Source organism: Vipera ursinii (genome assembly GCF_947247035.1).
Source record: "Vipera ursinii genome assembly, chromosome: 1".
In the NCBI taxonomy this organism is placed as follows: Eukaryota; Metazoa; Chordata; class Lepidosauria; order Squamata; family Viperidae; genus Vipera; species Vipera ursinii.
In genome coordinates this window covers 221,073,965-221,095,036 of record NC_139512.1, presented here as the reverse complement: position 1 = coordinate 221,095,036, position 21,072 = coordinate 221,073,965, and the positions used below count along the sequence as shown (strand labels likewise).

At 38.3% G+C, this 21,072-nt stretch overlaps 2 protein-coding genes across 2 annotated transcripts in view; one reads left to right on the top strand and one right to left on the bottom strand.

The window, feature by feature from the left end:
• EIPR1 (EARP complex and GARP complex interacting protein 1) overlaps positions 1 to 21,072 on the bottom strand; it is a 308,944-nt gene that overhangs the window by 274,727 nt on the left and 13,145 nt on the right. The window lies entirely within an intron of this gene.
• The window catches only part of DCDC2C (doublecortin domain containing 2C), a gene marked incomplete at both ends in the record, with an annotated part of 33,182 nt that overhangs the window by 3,884 nt on the left and 8,226 nt on the right, over positions 1 to 21,072 (top strand). Inside the window, 4 exons of the mRNA XM_083371898.1 lie at positions 2,258 to 2,309; positions 3,875 to 3,951; positions 5,974 to 6,105; positions 9,729 to 9,866. Coding sequence (XP_083228024.1) covers positions 2,258 to 2,309; positions 3,875 to 3,951; positions 5,974 to 6,105; positions 9,729 to 9,866 — 399 coding nt within the window. The remainder of the gene's footprint in view (positions 1 to 2,257; positions 2,310 to 3,874; positions 3,952 to 5,973; positions 6,106 to 9,728; positions 9,867 to 21,072) is intronic.

Sequence of the window (21,072 nt, the reverse complement as noted above, 5' to 3'; positions counted from 1 at the left end):
TTAATGAGAAGATTTAAGCTTGTTAAGAATTAGGAATTTGAATATGGTAAGTAAATTTGATGTGTAGTTGTGTACAAATGATCATATTATTTCTGTATACACTTTTATTGAAAAGGAAATAGAACAAATTAAAATCTGTATGATAAAATAGGAATTTTTTGGATATAATATACATTTGAATAAATGGGAGAATATGTGGAAGAGGGGGTTGAAGATTATAATTCAGTGTAAAATTCTTTAAGAGAATTTTTTATAAAATATGTATTGCTGGTATATGACACCAGATAAGCTGTCAAAAATATATAGGGGAATTTCAAATATTCATTGGAAATGTAATCAAACTGAGGGTACATTTTTTATCTTTGGTGGACATGCAAGAAAGCTAGGAAGTATTGGGATCAAGCATATATTCTAATGCAGAAGATTTTAAAAGTTAATGTACAATTGAAACCAGAGATTTTTCTTTTGGATTCAATTGACATGCAAATAAAAATTGTCTTATGGAACTTTGTTTTTATATATGATAAAAGCATTGACACTTTTGTATGCACAAAGGTGGAAAGACTTAAAATACCTATAATGGAAGAATGGATGGTGAAGCTGATGGAATTGATGGAGATGGTGAAATTGACAGCTTTTGACTAAAGAAAACACTGACTTAATTCTACTTGGAAACCACTTTTGGGATTTTTGTGAGAAATTGAAAGAAATGAAATGTTAATTTTGGGAGAAATGTTAATTTTGGGATCTGATTAGAGTTATACAGTATGATACAAATAAGATGGATGGATGGATGGATGGAAGGAAGGAAGGAAGGAAGGAAGGAAGGAAGGAAGGAAGGAAAAAGTGATTGATCTCCATTGCTCTATATACTGTTATTGAGCTCTAGACAGAGCCACAAAAATATATGGTGGCCCAATTCCCATGACATGTTTAACTTGACAAGTGAGCTGAAGGTTTTGTGTGTCCTGAGAATAACAAAGGGTCTCTTGGCAAGTGTCCTTAAGGAAGTTGGATTTAATAAAAAAATTGGCTCAGTTGTACAAAAAGTAATTTCCCATAGTCATCTAAATCCCATCAAGTCATACAAACTATTTATCTGAGAGTTTATTTCTGAGCTTCTGTTGGGACTTCAATTCTTGAGTTGTTTGTCTCTCTGTGTACCTTCTATCTCCTCCACAGAGGGTCACCAAAAGTAAAAAGCTTTGTTAGAAATGTATACAAAGAATGATTAATAATAAAAACTGATCCTGTAAAATAGACATAAATGGGAGTTTATCATCTGTTTAGCCTTTAGATCAAATTCATTTCTTGTGCTTATATTGTTCATCCTTTTGGGGATAAATGATATTAAAATTCTGTGGCTTATAAATTTCTCAATTGTATGTAAAGATATGAGCAGTCAAATCATCTTTCTTGAACTAACATTTGTAATTAATGACATTTGAAGTAAGCCAACACTTCAGTACAAATTGTTTATTAATGTGGTATTGTTACTTTAGCTTTGTTGTTGTTGTTGTTGCAGTGGTATTTTCTATGAAATATCTATGGTGAGAACCCTAGTAGTATGGTGCGTGGATTTTAGTGGACTAATAAATAGCAAAATCTGTGCATACTGTAGTGAGTCAGTTATTAGAAACTGATATAGATTTAGGGTTAGGATTAGATAATTGGCTCAGTGGGTTAGGACACTGAGCTTGTCGATCAGAAGGTTGGCATTTGGCGGGTCGAATCCCGAGTGCCGCATAACAGAGTGAGCGCCTGTTACTTGTCCCAGCTTCTGCCAACCTAGCAGTTCGAAAGCATGTAAAAATGCAAGTAGAAAAATAGGGACCACTACGGTGGGAAGGTAACAGCGTTCCGTGCGCCTTTGGCATCTAGTCATGCTGGCCACATGACCACGGAGACGTCCTTGGACAAGTTTCGGCTTTGAAACGGAGATGAGCACCGGCCCCTAGAGTTGCAAACGACTAGCATGCATGTGCGGGGGAACCTTTACCTTTTTAATATATAAAGATTTATAATCTGAGTCTGTATTTCCCTATTATTCCTGTTCTTCTAGTGTTCCTTACTACATACATTTTTTCTCTAGTAGTGGCATAACTTAGTTCTGGCATTTGATTGAAAAGAATCTGAGTAGATTGAGCTTCTGCATAAGGCAAGATTACTCTATTGGACCAGATTTCTCTTTTGGATCTTATTTTTACAAGTTGATTGACAAATTAATGAGAATGTGATGTATTATACTTTTCTGCAGTTACTCTGATATAGGGACAAAGAAACCTGAAAGAAAGAAGAGGGATGAGGTGGTGAGTATCTCATCAGTGCCATGTTCAATAATTTTCTGAAGGAAACAGTGACTTCATTTTATCAATTTTATCACGTACCAACTTAATTTAATTCACTATGTTATGGTTTAGTAAAATATAGATATCCTGAATTTATTTTACTACTTTATATGTCATAGAGAGTTCACATATTTAGCCCACCTTTGATTACAATGCAGCACAGTAAAAATAAATGCTATAATTGGTTGATAAACCATAAATATGAATGAATACACATACAATAAGTTGCAGTCTTTGGAAGAAGAAAACAATTTGATCCTTGAACTACAGAGCCCATGTATATAATCTAGTGATTTGTATAATTATGAAAATACCTTCATGCTTCACAGGAATTGCAGGCCTATTAATAGTTTAAAACTATGCTATGTAATGGAAAAACACTCCTCCTCCTCCTTCAGCATCTCTGAGGGCCAAAGAAAGAACATGACAGTGACATCTCTAGAGGTGCCCATTAAGCTGTAATGTGACACAACCTGTTGTAAGATCCTAAACATTGTATTTTATTCAACAACCCAAGGATATTCAATCTGTGGCTTGGTGTAATATACGACACCAATCATAGAATTGTGGAATTGGAAATATCATATCAGCACCTTACATGAAGCTGGAGAATCTACAAAACTTACTCAGAAACTTCCAGTGGAGCAAACGTTGCAATGGATTCAACATTCCCTGCACAGCACAATTCAAAATATTTCTAACCTTTTAAAATAAAAACAGTAGGGAAAAACATGTCCCTTGCTTGCTCCCTTGTTTTTCACCACAGAAGTAGATAAGATGAGGTTCATGCTGACTGTTACCTATGATATGTACAGAAAAATGGCCAAAGGAAAGATTTTACGCCTATACAGACAGCCACGAAACCAAGAAAGAACAGCATAGAAAAAGAACAATAGTAAATGAGGTTCATTTTGACACAGCTTGCAAACAGAAGCTACAAAAATGCACTTCTCCCCCAACTTGATTTCCCCCCCCCCTTTTCCTACACATAGTCTACACGTAATGAATGTTCCTGCATTCAGCAACTACCAGCATCCGGAATTGTTTCTGAATGCAAATAACAGTATCTATCTGATTGAATCAGTGAGTGGAGCTCAGCAAAGACGTGCGTAGCAGCATTTATCACTGAGCATCCTCCCTACAAGAAATTGCTCTTTTTTTCTTAGCCGCGTTCCCACTCCACCCCAATTCTGTCTTCATCTAATCACTGCTGCCAGTAATAGCAAGAATGGAACCTTGGTCTCCAATGGAAAAGAGTGTTTTAAAAATTGAAGGTAATTGCAATTTATAAAACAACAAGACAGGGACCTTTATGTGTAAGAATTATGAGAGTCATTCAGTCTGGATAATCAAAATAAATTCTTGGATAAGATTTCTTGAATTCTAAGGGAATGTTTTTTTGCAATACGTTCTGGTCAGAATTTGAATAATTAGGCACTTGGATTTCAAATCTGACCCTGTCTGCAGATGTGTGGGAAAAACATGAGCTGGCTTTTAAGATTTTGGAGTCTTTCTGTCTCTTGCAGATTCGACCAGTAGTCCATAGTAATATAAAAGTTCCTTCCAAATGGCAATCAATTTGTAATAAACCAAGAAATATTAAGTGAGTATTTACTTTTAAATTTGTTAAGACTGTAAGTTTGTAAGAGTTCTTATGCTGCCATTTACATCCAACTGAAAAAGCATATATGAAGATGGCTTGAGAGTTGGGCTAGAATTCAAGTCCCTGTTCAATATAGAATAATAAGATGGATAAAAATGCCAAATTCATTATAAGTATCTGGATGACTATATGACCAACCATAATAACTTTTTAAACTTTTGGGCTACCGGACTCTAAAATGACTCTGGATAGTTCACAACAATCAAAGAAGTAAGTTTGGGCCTAATTGTGCTTCTTTCTTACTTGCCTCACAGGGCTTTTCTGGGCATAGGGGAAGACAATTTTGCATGCTGCTCTGGACCCTTTGGAGCAGGTGTGGGATCAAACAAACAAACAAAAAAATCATAAGTCAGTTTTCTCCAATCTGGTATCTTCCAGGCATATTTCTTTATTTGATGGGCAAAAGGCTTGCAAGCAAATAAAAGAGGTCAGTTTGGTTTATGCAGGACCAAGCAGATAGTAATTTTTCTTGTTTTTTGTTGCAACAAGATCTTGACTCCAACTGGACCCACTATAGCAGACAACAAATTCTTTTTTATATAGAAGTTCCTGAGAAACTCATGTTTTCAGTATTGACTTTTGAGTAATTTATCCATCTCACTTTCCTGGAATTACAAGAATGATGCTACGTTGATAAAGTTAGCACTAATATCAATCTTACTTTTTCAGACTTCTGAGATATATAAAAAAGAAAAGGAAGGGACGATGCTTTACAATGTTTAGAAATGGGCTTGACTATGCCTTTATTATGATTGGAGATGGAACTTTCCTTAAATGTATTATACTGTATAAGTGCCACTAAAATTTATTTCAACAAAGGAACTTTAGTATGTGTAGAATGAGAGTTCCACTAGATGGCCCCAAGTATCTTATAAATGCAACTTCCATTGCTTTAGAATCCTGTTTTAAAGAATCAGTTGGACACAAATATTTGGCCTGAAACCAGATTTACATAATTGATTTAGATGGTTAGTGAACACATTGTAATTTTGGTATGTTGCTGTACTAAGAACGATATTGGAATGTTTTTCCTAGATAATATGCAACAGTTTTAATAATACTTAAAGCAACAGTCTACAATTGCTGCAAATAGTTTCAATGATATATCGTTATAGATAAAGAAGTAGGATGTGAAACTGAAAAGTAGATGAATTTTCCAGAGCTATATATACATTGGTATCACAGTATTCTTTAACCCTTGAGGTTAGATGTATTTAATATTTTTCATGTAATGGAACAGAAACACACTTAAGTAAAATGTGTAAGGGAGTTAACAGCAGTATTGAGAACAATCCTTTGCATACCGGTAGCAAAACTTGTTAGAAATTCCCTTTCCTTATACACATGTATGCTTGAAAAGAAAAAGTGGAGGAATGGAAGATCTATACTTATATATATTTATCTTCTCTCTCTTTTTCTCTCTCTCCCTCCTCTGTCAGTCTATCTATCTATATCTGATAAATTATCCAAATTCACTCGTTTTAAAGATTTTTGTATCTACATCTTAAACATAGTTGCTTAGAAGCATACTGTAAGTCCCATTGATTTATTTTAACAATAACTGGATCCGTATACTATAGTCCCATAATAATTCTGTATATCATTACAGGTTGAGGAAGAAACATTTTCTAATACAGGCCTCAGTAGAAAAATCAATTGATTTTATTAGCTTTTTAAAAGGAGTGTACTTTTATTTCCTCTGGGAATTGTTGAGGGCATCGTCAGTTGGCATAGAAAGAAAATAATTAAATTTTCAAAGGCCGAATCTTTCTTGAGTTCTTCAACCAGACACATTTATATTTTTGAAATATGAACATTAACAACCTAAAGAGTTTAGAATTTATTCAGTAAATTAAGATTTAAAATGTATTGCTGAATCTGGGTGGATCCTTAATGAAATATCAATGTGAATTGCTAATGTGTCTTATTAAAATTAGGTTCATATATGTTTGTTTTTGACAGTGTTTTCACAAATGGAGATATCTTGATACCACCCATGAAAATCCTTATACCTAGATTTACACTAAATAACTGGAATGGTGTCCTTGCACTTGTAAATGAAAAAGTAATTCCTCGCTGTGGGGGTATTCATAGGTAAGATCATTTTATAGTAACCTTCTATAAGAAGAATGAAGAAAGGCGATTAAGATAGGCAACTTTTAATAACTATAACAAAACAGATCACACAGATCCAACAAAACCACTTCCGAGAATGCAATTGCCCCCCCTCCCAAAATAAAAAAATAAAAATATGGAGCTGCTTGAATACAATCAGGACAGACTATGCCAGACCTAAGGCAAAACTTTTAAGTGGGGAATGGCCGAGAAGCCACAATGTGACTGCTGCACCGTAACAAACTATAACACATATAGTTCAAAAATGCCTCCTCAGGAAATTTCAAAGCACCTGGGTTGATTTTGTTGCAATCACACCAGAAGCAGTTAGATGGTTAGTTTCCTTAGATATCGAATTATAACATCCCACTGGAATTTTATGGGTCATAATTTTATTATGGCTTTATCTTAATTTAACATTTTATCTCCTATTTTGTATCTTTTATATGCATGTGTATGTATATGCTGATGCTTTATTTCAGACATGTCAAACACAAGGCCCGGGGGCCGGATCCGGCCCACGAAGTGGTTTCATGCGGCCCGCGAAGCCATCTTGGAAACAGTGAGGGAACGGCCCCCACTGCCTCGGCCCTGGCCCAGAGACCCTCCTCCTGCCAGAGACCCTCAGATCTGTCCCACTCCTGCCCAGGCCCCCATAGGCACCCTTGATGCCAACGATGTAGAGCTGGCCACGCCCACCCAGCAGGCCGTATGCACTCTAGCCATGCCCATCCAGCAGGCCACGCCCACCCTGGCCACACCCACCCGGCCCCCTGAGGGCAACCACGATGCTGATGCGGCCCTCAATGAAATTGAATTTGACACCCCTGCTTTATTTAAAGTAAATGTGTATATCAGGGATTGCATGACCTCTGATGCCATATGCTAAATAATAATAAATAGTAACCTCGTTATAGGAGTGGACTTAATATATTACTTTTTCCCCTTCCTAAAAGCACAGTTAAATTAGAACTTTAAGGCAACAGTAATAATCAAAATATGCAGAAATTAAAGACAGTGCTGTCAGTCTGTTATTCATTAAAGTGATCTGCTTTTTTGCAGGCTTCCATATGAGCTTAAAAAGAAAGATAAAGTTGCATGATTAACGAAACTCTTAAAACAGAATTATCTTTTTCTCAGGCTTGCACACAATCTGTGCTTGTGCTTACACAAGTTCTGAAGTAGTTTTGAATTTTTGAAGCCCTATTCTTTACCACCAAAGGCACTAATACTTCAGAAGAACCTTGCTGCTGAATCAAATGTATAAAAGTGCTTTGCAGAGTGGCTAAATACTAAACACCCTATTGTGGTGGCTGACTTCCCTAGTAAAAATACCACATTTCTTAAATTTTCATTTTTGGCCAGATTACTGTTTTCCAGAGAGCCAAATAACTGACATCCACTGCTGGGAATCCCCTCTCTCCTAAACTATACTTTAATTTAGGACTTACAAAATAAACATGCTTTATAGTGAAACTTCTATTGCTGAGTTAAAACTTCAAACTGTGGTTATTGTTGACAAAGGAAGAAAGGAAAAGTAAAGTTCTACATTTAGACAAGAAAAACCAAATGTACAGGTATAGGATAGGTGGTACCTGGTTCATTGGTAGTAATTGTGAGAAGGATCTCGGAGTCCTAGTGGACAATCACTTAAATATGAGCCAGCAGTGTGCTGCAGCTGCCAAAAAAGCCAATGCAGTCCTAGGCTACATTAACAGGGATAGAACCAAGATCATATGAAGTGTTAATACATGGGGCTGCCCTTGAGGACCACTCGGAGGCTTCAGCTGGTGCAGAATGCAGCCGCGCGAGTTGTGATGGGGGCCTCCCGATACTCCCATGTAACACCTCTACTCCGCGAGCTGCATTGGCTTCCGGTTACCCTCTGGGTGAAATTCAAGGTGCTGGTGATGACCTATAAAGCCCTACATGGCTTGGGTCCGGGATATCTGAGGGAACACCTGCTGCCGGCATCAAGTTCCCTTCGTCCAGTGCGCTCCCACAGGGAAGGTCTTCTCAGGGTGCCACCGGTAAGAGATTGCCGGCGGACGACACCCAGGGATAGCGCCTTCTCAATGGGTGCGCCTGCCCTTTGGAACCAGCTGCCAGTGGAGCTGAGGACTGCCCCCGACCTCCGTTCATTCCGCCGGGACCTGAAGACCTGGTTCTTCGAGCTCTCTGGCCCAGGCTGAGGATTAATTTATTTTAATTGGGGTTTTACTTATACAGGGATAAATTTAATCTTTTTTAAACTTGGTTTTTTAACTTTTGTATTTTTGGTTTTTAATTACCCTGTAAACCGCCCTGAGTCCTCCGGGAAAGGGCGGTATATAAATGTAATAAAATAAATAAATAAATAAATAATACTACTCTACAATGCCTTGGTAAAACCATACATGGAATACTGCATCCAGTTTTGGTTGCCACGATGTGAAAAAGATGTTGGGACACTAGAGTGCAGAGAAAAGCAACAATGATGATTATGGGACCAGAGGCTAAAACATATAGTAAAGAATGGTTGCTGGAATTGGGTATGTCTACTTTAATGAAAAGAAGAACTAGGTGTTCCAGTATCTCAGGGGTTGCCACAAAGAAGAGGGAGTCAAGCTATTCTCCAAAGCACTAGAGGGCAGGACAAGAAGCAGTGGATAGAAACTAAGGAGAAAAGCAACCTAGAACTCAGGAGAAATTTCCTGACAGAACAATTGATCAATGGAACGACTTGTGGATGCTGTAACACTGGATTGGACAACCATTTGTCTGAAATGGTATAGGGCAGGGGTAGGCAACCTTGGCTCTTTTATGACTTATGGACTTCAACTCCCAGAATTCCTGAGCCAGCATGGCTCAGCTTGGAAACCTCTCCCTTTCCCCTCAGCATGGCTGGCTCAGGAATTCTGGGAGTTGAAGTCCATGAGTCATAAAAGAGCCAAGGTTGCCTACCCCTGGTATAGGGTTTTCTGCCTGAGCAGGAGATTGGATAGAATAACTATTCTGTTATTCTGAGACCCTTTCAGATCTGTAAACCATAGTTTGGAAGAATCCATTGTTCAATTTGTTTTTGCTCTTGGAATATTTAAAACTCCTGTCAGTTTGCATGCAAATTGAAGGAACATGAGATTTCTACATGCATCCAGGGTGCATGATTTGTCTTACAACTTAAGTAACCACATTTCTTTGCAGCGTTGCCAGTGGATATAACTGTAGGCTTCAGGTAAGCTCTTTTGCTCTGTACTTGCCTGTAACTTGCAGTAAATATCTAATCCTCATTTACATTGAAAGGTATTTGAATGTGTATTGCTTTTTTCTACCCAGCCTAATATTTGGAATTAAATGATTACTAATTTTCTCAATATTAGAACCAGAAAATTATCTCTCCATTGGTCATTGTTTCTGAATATTTTCATAGTCATTGTATCTTAATTCTCCTTTTATAGTAATTTCATTATTGTACTGTTGCTTGTACCAGTACTTTTCTCTGTTTTGGTTTTACATATTTGAATATCTAAGATAGAATTCAAAATATAAAAATAAAGTTTAAGTAAAGTTTATAATGTCATTTAGGTATACCTATACCCATATTAATTTCCTCTCCTTTGTAGATTGTTTACTTTAAATGGTCAGCCTGTACATGGACCTGATAAATTAGAAGATAACCAGTTTTATATTGCATGTGGCAAAGAAAGATTTCAGCATTTGCCATACTGGCAACATCCTAAGGTTCCAGAAAATATTCGTCGGTAAGTGTGGTCTTATCTAAACTGATCTTATGTTGCTAGTTGATGAAAACAAAGCTCTAGCTAAACCAAAAACCTTATTTTTCCTAGAGTTAAGATAAAGATAAATGATTATTTGGATTGCATGTATTTTGCAGGAGTTATTTGTTTTCTGAAATGAAAAATGTGAAGTTGATTTGCAGATTTAAATTCTCCTTTAACCCAAAGCTTTTTAAATACACTCATTTGTCTCTATTACTTCTAATTTGTTTAATATTAGTTTGCTAGAATAATAAAGTACCTATTTAATATATGAGAGCTTAATTGTTAATATGTCAATAATATTGAGTTAAGGCTTCGGGTTCGCGCGCACGGCGCTTCTGGACGCTCAGGAACAGTCCGCTTTCTGCCGTCCGTTTCTTTCTTTTTTGGAGACCCTGAAAAGGGTAAAAAAATCACCCTGGAGGGGCGATTACTGAAAGGAGGACTTCCCTGCGATTGCGGAAGGGCGGCAGCCCTCCGCTTGAATCCGGGACAATCTCCTTCGGCCTGAAGAAAAAGAGACCGGCCATAAAGATGGCCGATCACTAAGCCGATCACTAAGCCGCTCCTTGCCGAAAGCTAAAAGCACTACCCAGCACTAAGAAGCAATCTGGAGGACCTGGGTGAGCCTTTACCTTTCCTATTCCCTTAACTATCTTCCTGTGGGACTTTCCTGAAAATTTCTTTCCCTATCTTTTGAAAAAACAGTGAATATCTACTCTGGGAACAAATCTTAAAGCCTTAAAGCTTTAAAAGAAATTTAATTAATTCAGCAAAGAATCTAAGCAATTTCATCTGTATTTACTAAAAAGCTCCTATTTTTTTCTGGGGATCCACTATTTTATTTTCTCTCTAAGCTGTGAATTAAGGAAAAAAATTGGACTAATGTTACAAAAGTTCTATATTAATTTGGAAAAAAAAAACAAAGAAAAGAAAGTTTTACATTGCATTTTGTATGTTATTGATGACATCTTGTGGCGAAACGTGGTACAGCAACTAAATTTCTTTTTTCTGTTGTGAGAGCTGACTGAATAACAGAGCTGTCCTTGACATTATTCTTAAAGATAAGTGTGGGAATACCTGGCACTGAAAACAACTCTTTTGGAGGTGGATAATCCTTGCTTCTTATTAAAATGGCTTCCATGGAAGACTTAGCTGCAAACAATAATGAAATGGATGAATATATCCCACCACTTGACTATAAACTGATACTGAACATGATTTTGGCAATGACAGAGCAAATTAAAGCCAAACTGCAAGAAAAATCTGACAACTCAAAGCCACCAAATCAAATTCTGACTTTAAATGAGGAAAAGATAACCCAAAACCAAATAGAAGAAGTGGAAACTAACACTAAAATAGGAGATTTCAAAGAACAACAAAAGCAACCTATAGAAAACCTTAAAATCCAAACTTTAATGACAACTACAAAACTTACAACTTAAAAAGCAACAGCACCTGAAGAAAGCAATACTAAAAGTGAAGACACTAAAGGCTTTCAAATACGTTATATTGAGAATTCAACTAATCAAATGACAACCATAATACCAGCTACTACTTTCTATCTAACCCAGATAGAATTGGAAGAACAAAAAGACTTGACTGATCTAATGACAACTATATTACATCAATCATCAAAAACTGAACTATCAAAGCAAAACTACAATGGCTACAAAGGGGACATTTTCCTTGCAAAATTGACATTTGGATACCGGTACGTTCCCTGGATTCAAATAAGGGCTGTAGGAAGAAAGGAAGATACATTTGAGAATTTAAAGATGCCAAGAGGGAAGCCTGATTGGCACAAAAGGAAGCAAGAGTTAGATTTAAAAAACCTGAACTTGTTTCTTTTTTGGGATTCCTAAAGATAGAGTATAAAAATACCTTTCAATGGATTAAGGGGAATCTCTAAAAAATATAACTGATTCTACATTTAGCTTTTAGATCTGTAAGGGAAAACAAAAGTAAGCTCTTAGAATATAATTTTGAACTATATTATAGAAATTGGAATGATATATCAAAAGAGAGTATTTTAACAATTGATGTATGGTTAAGATGACTTATAGAATATATTAGTTGTTACTTTTGAACTATATTATAGAATCTAGAATTTTATATATAAAAGATAGTATTTTAATAATTGTTGAATGGTTAAGATAAAAATATATTTCTAATAATTGGTGATTTGTTAAGATGAAAACTAGACTTTAATGGTAAAACATAAGAATGTTTTGTAACAATGTAAGTTTTGTAGACAAGAGAATTATTCTTTATTGAAATAGGGAATTGTGAGTTACCCAAAAATTAAGCTTTCTTTTGTATACTATAGGCTAATCTAGAATATTTTATTGCAATTAGATAAAATTTAAAAACAGGATATTGATATGTGTTAGTGAAAATATATTGAAAATTTTATTAATTGACTAGGTACAACTAGAAGTGTATTAACTTGACTATTTTGACTATGTGATAACTAAGGGAATCAGAGAAGGAATCCCTGTTGATGTAACCTGAACTATTTACAACTTGTTATTTTTTATTTTGACTACCCAACCACCATATTGCTTCACAAATACATGTATATGTAAATATTAAAAAATCAATAAAACTTGTATTAAAAAAATAATATTGTTAAAACATTCAAATATTTTTAAAACAATGGTATCTAGCTCTTGGTTGCTGTTCCTTTATTTTTTTAATTATTGAAGGCATGCTTCTAATTACCGTATTTTCCGGTGTATAAGACGACTGGGCGTATAAGACGACCCCCTACATTTCCTGTTAAATTATAGGGTTTGGGCTATACTCGCCGTATAAGACTACCCCTCTTCCAACGCACACCAAATAAAAATTAAAAAACATCAGATTTGATTTTAATATGGTAATTTTAATTCAAATGCTTATGACATGCAGGTACTTAGTAGGAAAACTGTCACTTATAAACATAAGGCTGTTTGTCATCAAACATGTAAACATAAAACAGTGCAAGTGGATTAAACATAATAATAATAATAATAATAATAATAATAATAATAATAATAATAATAATAATAGTAATAAGTTGGAAGGGACCTTGGAGGTCATCTAGTCCAACCCCCTGCTAAGGCAGGAAACCCTATACCATTTCGGACAAATGGCTGTCCAGTCTCTTCTTAAAAACTTTCAGTGTTGGAGCATTTACCACTTCTGGAGGCAGGTTGTTCCACTGGTTAATTGTTCTAACTGTCAGAAAATTTCTCCTTAGTTCTAGGTTGCTTCTCTCCTTGACTAGTTTCCATCCATTGCTTCTTGTCCTGCTTTCAGGTGCTTTGGAGAATAGCTTGGCTCCCTCTTCTTTGTGGCAGCCCCTGAGATATTGGATCACTGCTATCATGTCACCCCTCACCCTTCTCTTCGTTAAACTACACATACCCAATTCCAGCAACCGTTCCCTATTTTCCTAATTCACTTTTTCACTTTTCCTAATTCACTCTAAAGCTTTCCCTGCACAGAGCCTTAAGTAACACCAGCTGCCTGCAATTAGTGCAGGTTCTCATCCCACCAGGCTCAAGGTTGAGTCAGCCTTCCATCCTTCTGAGGTAGGTAAAATGAGGACTCAGATTGTTGGGAGCAATAAGCTGACTTTGTAATAATGCTGCTTGTGGGGGGGGGAAAGCTCTAATAAGCAGGCTTATACATAGAATGAAGGCTATTGCTAAGCACATTGATTTGTGCTTTAAATTGTAAGCCGCCCTGAGTCTTCGGAGAAGGGCGGGATATAAATGGGATTTTAAAAAAAAAGACCAAATGGGAGATCCGCTCCAGGTTTTCCAGCCAGCCTGCCCAGTTCCTGAGTCAAATGTGTCCTTAGAGCTAAGCTGCTGCTCTGGCTACGCATTCCCCACCTGCCTTTCAAGTTGCTCTTGCATTCCCCACCTGCCTACAGCTGCTCTTCAACTTTAGAAGGAAAGAAGCCCAGACCCCAGCCTGTAAAAAATCACAGACTGCAGCTTCTACTCCAATTAGTCCCGCTTTCCCTGCGCAGACTAAATGGAAGATCCGCTCCAGGTTTTCCAGCTAGCCCTGTCCCTAAAGTTTCAGCACCCGGCGTATAAGACGACCCCTGACTTTTGAGAAGATTTTCATGGGTTAAAAAGTCGTCTTATACGCCAGAAACTACGGTAATATATTAGTCACTGATTTTATTATTTTGTTCCATATATTAGATATGTAAAATATTATAAATTAACTTCTAATTCCCCTGCCATTCCACAATGTACAGTATAAACCATTTTTAATGTTCATACATTCTACAATGCATAGATTTGGAGATGATTACTATAGGGAAATGAAAAAGTACCACTCTATATCTATTGTATTCTAAATAATATATTTCTATTAAATGGGTAGCAGGGAGTCCATCTGTCATCTTTAAAATGTTCTTTGTCCTCCATGAAAAAACTAGATTGAACCTACTGGGTAACAATAGAGTACTCTAAATAGAATTGAGCAGCTTTTAAAAATGTGGAAATTCAAACTAAGTAAGGCTTGTTTTAATATCATATTTTCTGTAATATTTCTTCTGGTGTCTCTTTTTTTAACTCTTGTTTTTATCTCATGGGATTGAACCATCCCAGCTGCATTCTTCCTTTCTATAATCAAGATCAAATCATTTTGATTTGATAAGCTGTAGTAAAGCAAAGAGGGACGCGGTTAGGATGCTGAGCTTGTTGATCAGAAGGTTGGCAATTTGGTGGGTCGAATCCCGAGTGCCGCGTAACAGAGTGAGCACCTGTTACTCGTCCCAGCTTCTGCCAACCTAGCAGTTCAAAAGCACGTAAAAATGCAAGTAGAAAAATAGGGACCACTACGGTGGGAAGGTAACAGTGTTCCGTGCGCCTTTGGCGTCTAGTCATGCCGGCCACATGACCACAGAGACGTCCTCGGACAATCGCTGGCTCTTCGGCTTTGAAACGGAGATGAGCACCGGCCCGTAGAGTTGGAAATGACTAGCACGCATGTGCGGGGGAACCTTTACCTTTTACCTTAGTAAAGCAAATGTGTTCAGATCTAGTGAGAAAAAACACACACTTTATAATCCACTAAAAATTAGCCAGAGATTCACAGGTAATTATTTTCAGTGCATTCAGTTCAGTTCATTGCTGGAGATTCAGTTTCAAAAACGTCTATTCTTTATCATGGTCTTTATGATTCACAGAGCTGCATTAGGAATCCTCCAGAGCTTGGTGATGGCATGTTAATCCTTGAGCATTTTCTTTTGTTAACAGTTATTATATAGTACATTGTCTTACAGAACCCTGTTTTGCTAAGTGGTAGCATTGCAAAAAAAGGGACGCGGTGGCTCAGTGGGTTAGGACGCTGAGCTTGTTGATCAGAAGGTCGGCAGTTTGGCGGGTCAAATCCTGAGTACCGCGTAACAGAGTGAGCGCCTGTTACTCGTCCCAGCTTTTGCCAACCTAGCAGTTCGAAAGCACAGAAAAATGCAAGTAGAAAAATAGGGACCACTACGGTGGGAAGGTAACAGCTTTCCGTGCGCCTTTGGTGTCTATTCATGCCGGCCACATGACCACGGAGACGTCCTCGGACAAGCACTGGCTCTTCGGCTTTGAAACGGAGATGAGCACCGGCCCCTAGAGTCGGAAACGACTAGCACGCATGTGCGGGGGAAACTTTACCTTTACTTTACCTTTAGCATTGCAAAAGTAAACTTAGGATAAACACAAACTGGGTTTCTTTGTCTCAGTGAAGATCATGCAGTACATTCATGTAATTATTCTTCACACTTGTTCTTCCCACTTTTGTGGGGAGTAAGTCAAAAAGCAATAGACTTGAAAACCACTGTAGCACTCTGATTTAACCACCAATGAATTTCCTCCCCCTTCAGTACAGAATCTTTGATGTTTGCAGAAAACTAAAAACCACCCAAATTGTTCCCTATTATCCCTACATACCATATTTAGTAGGCCCCCATCTATTAAGCTTTGAAATTCAAGTAATAAGAAGCAGAAGAGATTACATAACAGGCAACATTTTTTTAAAAAAAAACCAGTGCACCAAAGTTGATTCATTTTGGAGGGGAAAAAATTCATAGATTTGTCATTTGCAACTCTGCTGCAGTTGGTAAAATGTACCTGCAATAGGAAACCACCGTAAAATATGGAGTTGAATAAGGTGATCCGTATGAAGTAAAAGCCCATGAAAATGTAAATGGATTGTTTTTATGATGCTACCAGATTCTTTGTTGTTTAGATACTACTTGATGTCATCCTAAAATTTCCTTTCTTCAGATGAAGACTATTTGCCCACTAAAAATAATACAGGATTAAAAAGTATGCAAGCATGTTTCCTTCTAGAATCTAGATCCTTAACATCACTATACAGATAATACTAGGAAATAGTGGAAATTGTTTAAGAAAATAGCAGTTTATATAAGTGACTATTTGAATATCAAGTGACATTTGTAACTTGAGGAAAGAATGTGGCAAGTGGGTATTTCTTTATAAGCTGGTGATAATACAAATATTTTCATGCTTCTCAGTATCATCATATCATATTTTTCCAAGAAGAATGAAGTTGATAAAAATAGCCAAACAAATACAAATTTTAAATGTCAGTTTATAGCCTCAAAATGTGTGCACATTAATCAATTGAAATCAAGAGGGGTGGAGATAAGGCTGTAGTTATTTAATGACGTAGTTAGAAATCTGTTAGGAAGACTAAATTACAAGTACTGTATATCCAACCTAAAATATTTTAATTGGTTTGGCTCAGTATTTTTCAGGTATAGACTAGGATTCCTAGGCATGCACAAAAATAAAATATCAATAAGATGAACTAATTCCACAAGATAATTTATGCATTCTCAGTGAAAATTTTATGGAGCTGAAATACTTAGCTGTAAGTAAAGATGAGATTAGCAAATGATAATTTTACTTCACAGCATGCCAGTTTGTGTATTTATTAAAAGAAACTAAAAAAAATCAGGTGATATAACAAAGGGGTAACAAAGGAAGTGTCTAGGGAAAATGGTGCCTCTGGCCATATGAAGAGAACTTCCAGAAATAAAATTATGGATGAACTGTAATAATAGTAACTAGGGTGTGTTAAACTTAGTAATTCAGCAATGAACTGCTTCAGAACATTCCAGAATGTTCCCTTCCCTTCCAGACATTGCCAGTCTTCTCTAAGACATGATGTTTTGTGGGCAACTTGACAATTTCTTGAAGTAATTGCCAAATTGCAATCTGGAGCTGGTTTGCAAGGTCCTGGGAGTGGTCTGGCTCTGAAACAGGCCTGTTTCATTCAGAACTTTATGGGATCTGAAATGTTCTATTCCAGTGATGGTGAACCTTTTAGAGACTGAGTGCCCAAACTGCAACCCCAAACCCACTTATTTATCGCAAAGTACCAGGCCGCATCAGCATTGTGGTGTCCTCGGGGGGGGGGGCAGCGGGGTGGGTGTGGCCCACTGGGTGGGCATCGATGTGATGGTCATGCAGACTGGGTGGGCACGGCCAGGGTGGGCATGGCCATGATGTTGCTCATGGGAGGGGTGCCTGTGTGGGCTAGACAGGGTTGGGGGAGATCCAGGGGGTCTCTGGCAGGTGGGGCAGTGGGCAGGAGGCAGGGTCCAGGGTGGGGGTGCCATTGCCATGGGGCAAGGCAGGGGCCGGGTTGGCTGCTGCCTGACACCATCGCCCCTCCGCACACAGAGGCCAGCGAGTGCATGGGGGTTGACGTTTAGTACTGAAATGTTTATGGTGCAGCTCCAGAGTTCTGCCAAAATATGTCTGCATATTGAAAGTTTGAGTGTAACCTACTGATAAATGTCTAGGGCATGGGTGTCAAACTCGCGACGTCACGTGATGTGTTGTGACGTATCGTGACTTTTTTCCCATTGCCGGCAATGGGGTGGGCGCGGTTTTGGCGTGACGCATCCGGCCCACGGGCCAGCAGTTTAACACCCCTGGTCTAGGGAATATGATCAATAATTATATTAATTAAATTTAATTAAACTAAATTTGAACAAATTTAGTTTTTATCCTGAGTTTATTTTTTTTGTCCTTATCCCAGGCTCATAAAAGATTGCATACTACTGCAAATTCTTAAATCCTCTGAAAGGTTTTCTATTCTCTCACCTTTCTACTTCTTCAAAAAATGTTCTCACATGAACTACTGAGATTATAGTACTGTACTCTGTGACCAACTAATCTGAAAGTTATTTATGAATCTGAATGGTAGTTCTGACTCCATTAAATAAAGATAATTACAGTAATAATATTTACAGTTACATTTATAAATAATTGTTTAGGTAAATTGTCCTTTGCATTTTAGGAATTTTTTGAATTCACCAGAGCCTCCAGAAAAGCCCCATTTGAAACAGGTAAGAGTTTGTTTTAAAATACTATGAAATATGCAGTGCATATATAACATTAACTCTGAATACTGCTTGAGCTCTAAGTCTAATGGAGCTAAATTTATATGGGGAACCTCTCAGTCTAAATGATTTTTAGTTAGTACTCTACTATTTTTGCATATAATGTATTGCAAAATAGAATACCATCACAGCACAAATGTTATTCTTCCCTTAAGGCAGTGCAAAAAGCAAAATCTTGGTATATCCCCAAAATACAATAGTCAAATATATCAACTCACTGGCAGCCAATTTGTTATATAAGTGCAGCTTATACAAGGAAGAGTATCATTCCTGGAATTGGCTGCTTGTCCAAATCTAATGGCACTAATTCTTCAACATCATATGACCAATTGACTACCATGGATAGTAGGGTCTGGATACAGAGTTAAGGATTTACTCTGTGTCCCCTCTTAGTTTTACTTTGCTGATCTAACACCCTATCTTTCTTCCTTACCATACGTACAGAATATAGGGTGTTGGGCTCTCCTCCTCATTACTGCATTAAGCTAGGTGCTGGCAGAAGGCAGGATAGTAGGGGCTGCAGAGTGCTGGGAAACAGAACAGAACAGAATAACAGAGTTGGAAGGGAAACGGGACCTTGGGGGTCTTCTATCTAGTCCAACCCCTTGTTCAAGCAGGAAACCCTATACCAGGGGTGTCAAACTCAATTTCATTGAGGGCTGCATCAGCATTGCAGTTGCCCTTGGGGGCCCTGGGGGCGTGGCCAGGGTGGGCGTGGCCAGAGTGTGTATGGCCTACTGGGTGGGCATGGCCAGCTCTACATCGTTCGCATCAAGGATGCCTATGGGGGCCTGGGCAGGAGTGGGACAGATCTGAGGGTCTCTGGCAGAAGGAGGGTCTCTGGGCCATGACCAAGGCAGTGGGGGCCGTTCCCTCACTGTTTCCAGGATGGCTTTGTGGGCCACATGAAACCACTTCGCGGGCCGGATCCGGCCCCCGGGCCTTGTGTCTGCCCTATACCATTTCAGACAAATGGTTGTTCGTTCTCTTCTTGAAAATTTCCAGTGTTGGAGCACCTGCAACTTCTGGAGCAAGTTGTTCCACTGATTAATTGTTCTCACTGTCAGGAAATTTCTCCTGAGTTCTAGGTTGGTTCTCTCCTTGATTAGTTTCCATCCATTGCTTCTTGTTGTGCTTTCAGATGCTTTGAAGAATAGATTGACTCCCTCTTCTTTGTGGCAGCCTCTTAGACGGGGTTGGAAATCATGTGACCTCTGAGCTACACTAACAGCCCAAAGTTTGAGGACGGGGCATAAAAATAATTCAGTCCCTTGTACCTTTGAACAATTGCTGAAGAAAAGGTCATTAAAAATGGATACTTTCTAACAAAGGAAACTGCTGTGCCATATGTTCTGATTCTCCAGTCCATTTCTCTTCATTACCACTGGACTGTGAGCTGATGTACTATATGGTTTTACTTTACTTTTTACTCTTTTTACTTATTTTATTTTTTTATTTTACTTATTTTGCCTTCAGGTCAGTGTTGACCCTTGGCAATTGCCTTGACTCCCTGTGTTTTCTTGGCAAGGTTTTGGAAGTGGTTTGCCCTTTTCTCCTCTGTAGGGCAAGAGTGATTGGCCCAATGTCACCCAGTTGGCTTTGTACCCAAGGCAGGACCTCTGTGCCTAAGAGAGAACTAATGCTGGGTCTTCCCACTTGCAAATCAACACCATACCCTCTATACCAGGGGTCCCCAATCCCCGATCCGTGGACCAGTACTAGGCCGCAGCATGCCAGCAACCGGTCTGCACAAACAAGCAAAGCCCCATCCATGGGATGTAGGCAGCACACAAAACCACGCATTCTCCGGTCCATGGAAAAACCTTTCTCCACGGAACTGGTCCCTGGTGCCCAAAAGGTTGGGGACCTCTGCTCTATACCACACTGGCACTCCAGTGCAGAGAGAGAAGGAGAGAAAGAATTCTGAACACCAAAGAAATAAATCCATCATTTTGGGATTTGTTGTATCTGTTGCAGCCTCCTATAGAAACACCTAAGCAAAGAGATCGTATTGTGACTCCCATAGAAGTATCAAGACAAGGAGGAGGAGATAGGATCTCTGTTTATTATGCCAAACCTGAGAAAGCAAGTCAAGAAAGACAGGCTCCTAGACCTGTGTCTCCCAATGATGGTAACATGACATAATGTAGCTGGTGCCTAAGATTTCAGAATGACATTGGGTCTTTTCCTACTTGCACATAATTGTGGCACATATTTGATTTGGCAATGTCATTTTTTGCTGTGTTCCAGGCTGTTTTGTTAATCATGCTTCTATGCCACAAATAAGACAGAGTGAAGTCATCTTTCACTATACTAGCATTAAAATCATGTTTTTCTCCTTACTCCACCTTGAAGATGTATAAAAACTATTGAGCTTTGTCATCTTTATTTTGGAGCAGTGTTTTGTCAACCACAGTAGCTTTAAGCTGTGTGGACTCAGCTCACAGAATCCCTTAACCAGCATGGTTGGCTGGGGAATTCTGGGTATTGGTCCAGAGTAGTCCAGCCCTCGGCTGCTATTTTGTGGCGTGCTGCAGAGCTCAGTACTCTCTCCTCTCCTTTGCAACATCTGTATGAAATCACTGGGCAAGATCATCACCACAGGTTGTGGTATCTACAATATGCTGATGACGCCCAACTCTATATCTCTATTCCTGGTGACCCAAGTGATGCTATAGTTGGCCTCTCGCTGTGCCTGGAGCCTGTGGGTGCCTGGATGGGGGAAAACAGACTTCGACTGAACCTTGGCAA